Source organism: Myotis brandtii, unplaced genomic scaffold (assembly GCF_000412655.1).
Source record: "Myotis brandtii unplaced genomic scaffold, ASM41265v1 scaffold250, whole genome shotgun sequence".
Taxonomy (NCBI): domain Eukaryota; kingdom Metazoa; phylum Chordata; class Mammalia; order Chiroptera; family Vespertilionidae; genus Myotis; species Myotis brandtii.
Window position 1 is genome coordinate 957,924 of NW_005359478.1, and position 9,867 is coordinate 967,790.

Below are 9,867 nucleotides of genomic sequence, written 5' to 3' on the forward strand. Positions count from 1 at the left end.
GCGCCGGGCGCTCGTGCTCTACGCCTACCGGCCGGGCGACGACCAGCCCTGCTTCTTCGTCGTGGAGGGGCTGTACCTGCGGGTCCGCGACCGTCTCAACATCACGGTGGACCACCTGGAGTTCGCCGAGGGCGACCGCGACCACTACGCCAAGCTGCTGCGGACCGTGCAGCGCAAGGGCCGAGGTGAGAGGCGCACGGGGCCCAGAGCCCCTCGGACCCTGGGAGGTTCCTGGACGTCCTCTGTTTCCTCCGGCCGGTCTATCTCCTCCTCCTCCTCCTCCTCCTCACGTTCCTCGTTCCTGTCTCGGCCTCTCCGGCCTTTTCCAGCTCTGAGTTCCCATTTCCTTCTCCTTTTCCACCCCCTTCTCTTCCCGGTTCCGTGGCCCTCTCCCTTCCCACCTACCCCACTCCCCCACCTCCTTCCCGCCCTCCAGCTCCTAGCGAGTTCACGGCGGGAAGGGGTGCCTGCTGCCACCCTGACACGTAGTAGGTTCCTGGCTTAGTTCCCATCCCTTTTTTCTCGCCCATTTTCTCTTCCCAACAGCCTCGTTCCTTCCTCCATCTTCTCCTCCCATTGCTCCCACACGCCAGCTCCTCTCCAGTCCCCTCTCCAGCTGGCCTTCCCCTCCTTCCCGCCTCCCCTCCTGACCCGACCTCCCCCCACCTCTGCTCCTTTCTCCCTCCCACCTCCACCTCCTCCCTTCTCCATCTTCCTCCTGCCACAGCCTGTACCGAGGCCGGAGGTCCACCCAACGACCACAAGGTCTCTGAACGACCCCCTGGTGCCCCAGCTTCCCTACCTGGAGAGTCTCCCCCTCCCCAACACCTGGGCTTCTCTCTGACCCGCCCCCTCCTCCCCAGTCATCTACATCTGCAGCTCCCCGGACACCTTCAGAGCCCTGATGCTTCTGGCCCTGGAAGCTGGTCTCAGCGGGGAGGACTATGCTTTCTTCCACCTGGATCTCTTCGGGCAAAGCCTGCAAGGTGCACAGGGCCTTGGCTCCCGCAGGCCCTGGGAGCGGGGGGATGGGCAGGATGTCAGTGCCCACCGGGCCTTTCAGGTGAGTGCCAGGGGGTGCGACTCTCAACTGGTGACACGTAGTTTCTGGGCACTGGGTCCTGCATTATCTGAAATGATTCTAGAAAAGAAGTTCTTTCTTTTTTTTAAAATATATTTTATTGATTTCAGAGAGAAAGGGGGAGAGAGATAGAAACATCAATGATGAGAGAGAATCATTGACCAGCTGCCTCCTGCACGCCCCCTCCTGGGGATTGAGCCCACAACCTGAGCATGTGCCCTTGACCGGAATCAAACCTGGGAGACTTCAGTGGGCAGGCCCACGCTCTATCCCAGCGGTTCTCAACCTGTGGGTCGCGACCCCTTTGGCGGTTGAACGACCCTTTCACAGGGGTCGCCTAAGACCATCCTGCATATCAGATATTTACATTACGATTTATAACAGCAGCAACATTACAGTTATGAAGTAGCAACGAAAATAATTTTATGGTTGGGTCACAACATGAGGAACTGTATTTAAAGGGCCAGAAGGTTGAGAACCACTGCTCTATCCACTGAGCCAAACCGGCCAGGGCAGAAAAGAAATTCTTGATGCTCATAGGGAATTAGGTGACGAAGGGCGAGGGCCTGGGCCCAGAGGTGTGTGGAGGGACAGGGGGCTCAGAGCCAGGAGGGTAAGAGGATGTGCGCGTAGGCTTGAGGTGGAAGGATGTTCAAGTCCTGCAGACTCACTGGACTGGGAGAAGCCATCCCTTTGGGTCCCCTGCTTTGGAGCAGTCAGCACCTCACCCAGGATATGGGGTCCAGTTTGATGTTAAGCTGAGCAGAGATGCAGCTCTGGGAGGTGGGGCCCAGGCTACTGGGAAGGTGGGTCAGCGCCCAGCTCACCCCTCTCCACTGACCCCTTCCTCAGGCTGCCAAAATCATTACATACAAAGAGCCAGATAACCCTGAGTATGTGGAATTCCTGCAGCAGCTGAAGCACTTGGCTCATGAGCAGTTCAACTTCACCCTGGAGGACGGCCTGGTAGGACGGGGCCCTGGGACCCTCCACTGTGGACCTCCAGCCCCCACTCCATGGCCCTCTGCCAGTCTCCACCCTGTCCTCTCAGCCATCCCCGGATCCCCAGGCCTCCCCTTCTTTCCCTGCCCCTTGTTTCTGTATCTCTGGGGGTTGGGAGGTGGCGCTGACCAGTTCAACCTCCGAATCTCAGGTCCTCACAAAGGGAAGTGATCTGTCCTGCCCCACCTGCTCAGCGGGATGCGAAGCGGTGGTCTATGCAGAGGCATCTTATCGATAGCAAAACCTTGCTGTCCTGTGGGGACGTTTTCTCCCATCCCCTTCCCAGCTCCCAGCACCTCCCAGTGCCTCCCCCCAGCACCCCACTGTGTGCCCTCCACATGTCCCACCCCAGTGAGGCTCTGCTGTCCCCGCAGGTGAACACCATCCCGGCGTCCTTCCACGACGGGCTCCTGCTCTTCGTCCAGGCGGTGACAGAGACCCTGGCCCATGGGGGAGCCGTCACCGACGGGGAGGGCATCACTCAGCGGATGTGGAACCGGAGCTTCCAAGGTCAGGGCCTGGAGGTGGCGAGAACGGCCTGCCTGGGACTGCACCGGGCGGGAGGCCGTGGGGAGCCTCTAGTCCAGCGGCACGGGCAGTCCCTCGCCCCCGCCAGTCTCCCGCAGCTTCCTGTAGGCCCTCCTGCCCTCTCTCTGAGCTCCATCAAGAAGTCCTTCTAAGTATCCAGCGCCAATCAGTCCTGTGGCTAAAGCGTCTGTCCCTTTTATTATCATTCCATATATGTGTGTGTGTGTGTGTTTGGAGGGCAAGGCAGAGACAATCAAGGGATCAGATGAGGTGTGTGCGCGTGTGTGGGGGGTCCCTGAACTTTCTTCCACTCCCTCAAAACACAGCCATCTTCCCCCACGCCCCAGGTGTGACAGGGCACCTGAAAATCGACAGCAATGGAGACCGAGAGACTGACTTCTCCCTCTGGGATATGGATCCTGAGACTAGTGACTTTCGGGTAAGGCTGTGCCCGGAGAAGACAATGCCAACTGAGAAAGACACCTCACCCCTCTTCTCCCGGCCTCCCCCGCCCCCCGCACCCCAGCCCTGGCAGGGCATCTGTCTACTCTGAAGTTACCTACTATGCTGGATTAAAGCTCTAGTGGGGGGATCAACCAGAACGATAGGGACTCACAGGCATTACCCTTGGGGAACCCCATGTCTGAGGAGGGAGCACAGCCCTGCCCTCAGGAAGTCCAGTGTCTCCTAAGGTCACAGAACCCCTCCCACAGAGACGGGCAGCTCAGAGCCAAGGTGAACACACACTGTGTTCGTTATTCCACTCTAATGACATGGGGCACGGGTATGGGGTCTCTGTGTCACTCACAGTAGGGGTTTGATACAGGGTTGACATCCCAGTTAAAGGGCCTGGAAGCAGAGATGGGGTAGGTGGGAGGCAGGACTACCTGACAGGACAGGAGGTCTTGCCCGCTCACCGTGCCTGCCCCCCCCCCCATAGGTCGTCCTGAACTACAACGGGACTTCCCAGGAGCTGGTGGCGGTGGCAGGGCGCACACTGCACTGGCCCCTGGGATACCCGCCTCCTGACATCCCCAAGTGCGGCTTTGACAACGAGGACCCTGCCTGTAACCAAGGTGCCTGCCCCTTGCCATCCAGGCCTCCATGCTGAGACACTGCTCCCCTCCCCCCACACTGAGAGTTTTCTGGAAAGACTCCTGCCTTTTCCTTCCCTTCATCCATCATCCGAGTGCACGGGTTGACCGTTAGAAGGCACTCCTCCTGCTGTCTAACCGAACTCTTTCTTGCTGCAACTCGGACTCTCCCACAGCCCACTTTTCCACCCTGGAGGTGCTGGCGCTGGTAGGCAGCCTCTCTCTGCTCAGCATCCTGATCGTCTCCATCTTCATATACAGGTGAGCCTTGGGGTGAGGGTGGTGGGTGAGGCTGGGAGACCTGGAGAACCAACCAGACTCGGGGGAGGCAGCAAGGATGCAGAGGGAAGGGAGGAAGGGTGCGGGCACAGAAGGGGAGGCCGCTGGAGATGGAGGAGAAAAGAGACTAAAAAGCTTTAGGACACAAGGAAGAAAGGAGGAAACGGGTAGGAGTGCCCAGGGAGAGGGAGGTGATCCCAGACAGCAGGGGGGGTGGGGGGCATGGCATCATAAAGGCCTGGATCTTGGCCCAGGGGCCGGTTTGTCCCCCCTGCTCTTGCTGACGAGATGAGAAGCTGTGGTTCGGACCCTTTGGGATCGGGCCCCTGTTAGCAGGGCAGGGCTGATGAGCCCTGTGCATCCAGAGAGGTGAAGGAGCCCTGTGCCTGCCTTCCAGTGGAGCAGAAACGGAAGTTGGGGAGAAGTGAAGGATAGAGGGAGGGGAGAAAATCGGTGCTGGCTGATCACGTGCTATGTAGAGACCCTCCCACACAACATCGCTTTTCATTCTTATCACAATGTTTTTGAAACAAATATCGAGGTTCCCCGTTTCCAAATGAGGACATTTGGACAAGAAGATGTGAGACTCAAAGAAATAAAGTGACTGCCCCAAGGTCCGGGTGAGGCAGAATTTCACCCACGCCTCCCGGCTTTCAGCCCAGGGGCCGTCCTGAGACCTGCCCCCCAGAGCAGTGGGGCTGCTCTCCGCTCGGCTCAGGCAGTGGTGCCAGGGCTCTGGGAAGGGGCTGTGGGTCAGAGCTCCCCACGCGGGTCAGGGGCTCAGAGGCCAGTTTCATGCCTCAGGAAGATGCAGCTGGAGAAGGAACTGGCCTCAGAGCTGTGGCGGGTGCGTTGGGAGGACTTGCAGCCCAGCAGCCTGGAGAGGCACCTCCGGAGTGCGGGCAGCCGGCTGACCTTGAGTGGGGTGAGAACGCTGGTGTTGGGGGGGACTTGAGGGACAGCTGGGGATGGGGTGGGGGGAGGGCAGTGCCTGATGGGTCAGGGAGAGAGCAGGGTTCTAACCCCAGCTGTCTTCACTGTGTGACCTTGGGCAGGTCACGGCCCCTCTCTGAGACTCAGATAATGGTTACATCTAAGAGCCTCCTGTAGAGACTCCTTCAAAGGTTGGAGATCGTATATGTGACAATACATTAAAGGGAAAAAGCAAGTGAGGGGAGGGTGTCATGATGTGGAAGGAGGCAGTGAAGACCAAGCTCAAGCCATTAGTAGGGAGAGCGGGGCCCATGGTGGGGCCCATGGGCTGACCGTCCCTCCTGCTCTCCCTCCCTTCAGAGAGGCTCCAATTACGGCTCCCTCCTCACCACAGAGGGCCAGTTCCAGGTCTTTGCCAAGACGGCGTATTATAAGGTGGGCCCGGGGCCTGGGGCCTGGGGCAGGCTGTTCTGCCAGGACAGGGAGGGCCGGGAGGCATGGTGGGCTGTGAGGAGCAGCTGCAGGTGCCAGGGCATTTGGGAACTCCCATCTCCTCACAGTGACTGTCTCCATTCCTTGCCCAGGGCAACCTCGTGGCTGTGAAAAGTGTGAACCGTAAACGCATTGAGCTGACAAGAAAAGTCCTGTTTGAGCTGAAGCATGTAATGTAGGGGAGTGAGGCAGTGGCTGGGGGAGCATCCCAGGGGGACAGGGGAGGTTGGCCAACAGCACTGCTTATGGAGGGACCTCAGGGTTGTCTGTAGCCCTGGGACGGGCCCTTGCATGTTGGCCTGGGAGGAGGGCGTCATGGATGGGGAAAGGACACCTGGACATGTCCTGGAGGAAGGTCCTCGAGGGGCCATACTTGATGCCCTGGGCGGGTGGAGGGCTTGGGAGGCAGAGGGAGTAGGGAGCAGATTTGGAGGGATGGTGGGCCACAGAACATGGGTGGGAATCACCAGGGAAGGTCCTAGAATGTCTGGAGAATGAATACAGAGTTAAGAAGAGTGAGTGGTCCTTGAGGGTGGGGGACAACTTGAGGAGTGAGGTCTCTGTCAGGCTCCTGATGCTGGCTCCCACCTGCAGATGCGGGATATACAGAATGACCACCTGACCAGGTTTGTGGGTGCCTGCACCGATCCCCCCAACATCTGTATCCTCACTGAGTACTGCCCCCGTGGAAGCTTGCAGGTGAGGGGATCCAGGGGAGTCAGGAAACCTGGGTCTAGCCCTGGCTCTAGCCCCAGGCAGGCCCCTCTCTCTTTCTGACCTTTATTTGCCCCATCTGTAAAATGGGAGCGGGGGTGGGGGGGGGCAGTGGCACTAAAGTAAATACAAAGTTTTGTCCTGTTCTGCCACTTGACGGCAGTAGGGCCCCTGCACTCCTCTTAGGGGGAGTCTGCAGGGCACAGGGCTGACTCTCGCTGCCCATAGGACATTCTGGAAAACGAGAGCATCACCCTGGACTGGATGTTCCGGTACTCGCTCACCAATGACATCGTCAAGGTAGGTCCAGGAGAGCCCATTGGACGTGGGGGAGGCGTGCTTCTCTGGCCGTGGTTGTAAGTCCCACTCCTACCCCAGAACCCTGCCTCCACGTTCTCCAGGGCATGCAGTTCCTGCACAGTGGGGCCATTTGCTCCCACGGGAACCTCAAGTCCTCCAACTGTGTGGTAGACGGTCGATTTGTGCTCAAGATCACTGACTATGGGCTCGAGAGCTTCAGGGACCCAGAGCCTGACCAAGGACACACCCTCTACGCCAGTGAGCTCAGACCCCCGCTGTCCCCAATCCTGACTGAAGGCCAGCCCAGCAGGGAGGCCGTGCCTGGTCTCTGATGGGCCTGAGCACGCACGCCTCTCCTGACGCTTGCTCAGCTCACTCACCAGTAGAACGAGGAGTCCAACGAAGTGGTCTCCAGGCCTCGTCTAGCTCGAGCACTCGTTTGGTGTCTCCAGATCAGTCCCAGACCAACCTTCTGGCTCTAGCCTTGTTTCCCTTTAGCTTTGGGCCCTTCACCCTGTGACCCCTGACCTCTGACCCGCAGAAAAGCTGTGGACAGCCCCCGAGCTCCTGCGAATGGCCTCACCCCCCGTCCGGGGCTCCCAAGCCGGTGACATCTACAGCTTTGGGATCATCCTTCAGGAGATTGCCCTGAGAAGTGGCGTATTCCACGTGGAAGGTTTGGACCTCAGCCCCAAAGGTAAGAGGACATGCTGTCCCCTAGCCCTGCCTCAGTCTCAACTTACCTCAGCCCCAGAGAGAGACGCCTGGAAATGCCACCACATCTTCCTCCTGCAAAGCCCAGCCACCACCCGTTGCTCCATTGCCAGTCACCCTGAGGCATGACTGAGTCGGTTCCCTGCAGGGCTCTCCTGCCCCAAGCCCGGGTCCTGGCCTTCCCCAGCCCATCTCTCGACAGGCCCTTGGCTGGCCCCGCCACTGAGCCCCTTCCTCCCACCACACAGAGATCATCGAGCGGGTGACTCGGGGTGAGCAGCCCCCGTTCCGGCCCTCCCTGGACCTGCAGAGTCACCTGGAGGAACTGGGGCACCTGATGCAGAGGTGCTGGGCTGAAGACCCGCAGGAGCGGCCGCCCTTCCAGCAGATCCGCACGATGCTGAGAAAGTTTAACAGGTCGCTGGCCTTAGGCATGGAGCACCCCTAGCCTCCCCTGTCTGCCCCCCCCCCCACGATATACCCCCCACTTAAGTCTCATCCCTGCCTGGCTCAGTTAGAGCATCGTCCCAAGGTTGTGGGTTCGATCCCCAGTCAGGGCACATACAAGAATCGACCAATGAACATATAAATAAGTGTAACAACAAATTCTCTCTCCCCCCGCATTCCTCTCTCTCTTTAAAATAACAAAGTCTCATCCCTGCAGTAGCTACTGCAGCACCACAGCCTCACAGCCCCCCATGTGAATACTGAATGACCCAGATGTCCCCACAGATCCCCACCTCTCATCCCCTCTCCTCCCACAACACAGCCACCCGCACCCCTCCTGCTCAGCCCCCAGGGCCCCTAGTCTTCCCTGGTGTGCAGAGTACACGGGGCCCCTCCCCTCCGCGGGAGCTCCCGCCCCACCCTGTGAACTCCTTTGCCCAGGGCGCCACCCTGGGGCCCAGTGCCTCCAGATGCACCTCGGAGCCTGTGTGCCCTCCTGCTGCGTTCTCAGTCAATCCGAGTCCCTTCCCACCTCCTCTGCCGCCTTCTAACTCACTGTTCCAACAAAATATCTGTGCCTGGAGCTTCATACTTGACCCTGGCATCTCAAAGATGACCCGAACGTTCCTCCTACCCTTTCCCCTGCCATCCCATCCTGTGGTGCCCCTCACCCCCAGCCTTCTCCAGGGCCCCCACTGTCCCCACTGCCCTTGGGAGGTGGGTTGGGAGCCTGGGTCCGGTGGAGGCCTGGGGTGGGCACTCTCTCACCCCTGCCTGCTGCTCCCCGCCCTCAGAGAGAACAGCAGCAACATCCTGGACAACCTGCTGTCCCGCATGGAGCAGTACGCCAACAACCTGGAGGAGCTGGTGGAGGAGCGGACCCAGGCCTACCTGGAGGAGAAGCGGAAGGCCGAGGCCCTGCTCTACCAGATCCTGCCTCAGTGAGTGCCCGTGTCCGGCGACGTGCCCTGCCTTCCCCGTGCCAGCCCCACCTCACCCTCTGATCCCTGACCCCTCAGCTCAGTGGCTGAGCAGCTGAAGCGCGGCGAGACCGTCGAGGCCGAAGCCTTTGACAGCGTGACTATCTACTTCAGTGACATTGTGGGTTTCACAGCCCTGTCCGCCGAGAGCACACCCATGCAGGTGAGTCAGGGAGCGGCCACGAGTGAAGACCAGGCAGGTGTGCTTGGTCCACCATCGCCATCCCGTAGGCCTGCCTGCGGGTTCCGCCTTTCCCACCCAAGCCCAGGTGGAGCCCCTACTCTTCCCTTCCAGGTGGTGACCCTGCTCAATGACCTGTACACTTGCTTCGATGCCGTCATAGACAACTTCGATGTGTACAAGGTGAGAGTGTGAGTGTGGATGGAGAGGGACAGACAGACCCCGGGGCAGAGTCAGACAGAGGTGACGGGAAGGAGGAAATAGAATCTTTGAGAGGAGACCAAGGTACATGGGGAGAGAGAGTATCTATCACAAGGAGACCCAGGGGCAGGCAGAGAAACCGGGCGGGGAGGGGGATGGAGGGATGGGGGATGAGGAAAGCCAGGTGGGAGCTCAGAATGATGGTACACGAGGGGTTGGGGGCGGCCCAGGGAAGGGAACGTTCCAGCCTTCAGGTGCTGCACCCTCTCCCGCCCTCGCAGGTGGAGACGATCGGCGACGACGCCTGGCCCGGCAGGTGGGAGTTCAGAATGATGGTACACGAGGGGTTGGGGTCGGCCCAGGGAAGGGAACGTTCCAGCCTTCAGGTCCTGCTCCCTCTCCCGCCCTCGCAGGTGGAGACGATCGGCGACGCCTACATGGTGGTGTCGGGGCTCCCGGTGCGGAATGGGCGGCTGCACGCCTGCGAGGTGGCCCGCATGGCCCTAGCGCTGCTGGACGCCGTGCGCTCCTTCCACATCCGCCACCGGCCCCAGGAGCAGCTGCGCTTGCGCATCGGCATCCACACAGGTGAGGCCACCAAGGCGCGGGGAGGGGGCTTCCGAAGGCTGAGCTGCGGGAATGAGGCTCGTTCCTCTGGTCTCAGATGCGCCTCCTGCCTCTCCCCGAGCGCCCTAGCTCCGCCCTGTGGCCGCCCTCCCTCCTCCTCCCTCCCTCCTCCCCTCCCTCCCCAAACACCCTCCAGCCCCCTCACTGACGGGCTTCCTCCCTCCAGGACCCGTGTGTGCTGGTGTGGTAGGGTTGAAGATGCCCCGTTACTGTCTCTTTGGGGACACAGTCAACACGGCCTCAAGAATGGAGTCTAACGGGGAAGGTATGTTGCCCCCCCCCCCCCCCCCCCCC

General features: G+C 60.2%; 1 protein-coding gene across 1 annotated transcript in view; it reads left to right on the forward strand.

The window, feature by feature from the left end:
- Position 1: 1 nt before the first annotated feature.
- The window catches only part of NPR1 (natriuretic peptide receptor 1), a gene marked incomplete at its 5' end in the record, with an annotated part of 13,074 nt that continues 3,208 nt past the window's right edge, over positions 2 to 9,867 (forward strand). The window contains 20 exons of the mRNA XM_005867700.2: positions 2 to 185; positions 864 to 1,063; positions 1,934 to 2,047; positions 2,458 to 2,593; positions 2,959 to 3,050; positions 3,552 to 3,687; positions 3,882 to 3,966; positions 4,789 to 4,909; positions 5,278 to 5,352; positions 5,502 to 5,579; positions 6,004 to 6,108; positions 6,352 to 6,423; positions 6,525 to 6,681; positions 6,965 to 7,120; positions 7,386 to 7,554; positions 8,379 to 8,525; positions 8,604 to 8,727; positions 8,860 to 8,928; positions 9,360 to 9,534; positions 9,740 to 9,838. Of these exons, the coding sequence (XP_005867762.1) occupies positions 2 to 185; positions 864 to 1,063; positions 1,934 to 2,047; positions 2,458 to 2,593; positions 2,959 to 3,050; positions 3,552 to 3,687; positions 3,882 to 3,966; positions 4,789 to 4,909; positions 5,278 to 5,352; positions 5,502 to 5,579; positions 6,004 to 6,108; positions 6,352 to 6,423; positions 6,525 to 6,681; positions 6,965 to 7,120; positions 7,386 to 7,554; positions 8,379 to 8,525; positions 8,604 to 8,727; positions 8,860 to 8,928; positions 9,360 to 9,534; positions 9,740 to 9,838 (2,494 nt within the window). The remainder of the gene's footprint in view (positions 186 to 863; positions 1,064 to 1,933; positions 2,048 to 2,457; positions 2,594 to 2,958; positions 3,051 to 3,551; positions 3,688 to 3,881; positions 3,967 to 4,788; positions 4,910 to 5,277; positions 5,353 to 5,501; positions 5,580 to 6,003; positions 6,109 to 6,351; positions 6,424 to 6,524; positions 6,682 to 6,964; positions 7,121 to 7,385; positions 7,555 to 8,378; positions 8,526 to 8,603; positions 8,728 to 8,859; positions 8,929 to 9,359; positions 9,535 to 9,739; positions 9,839 to 9,867) is intronic.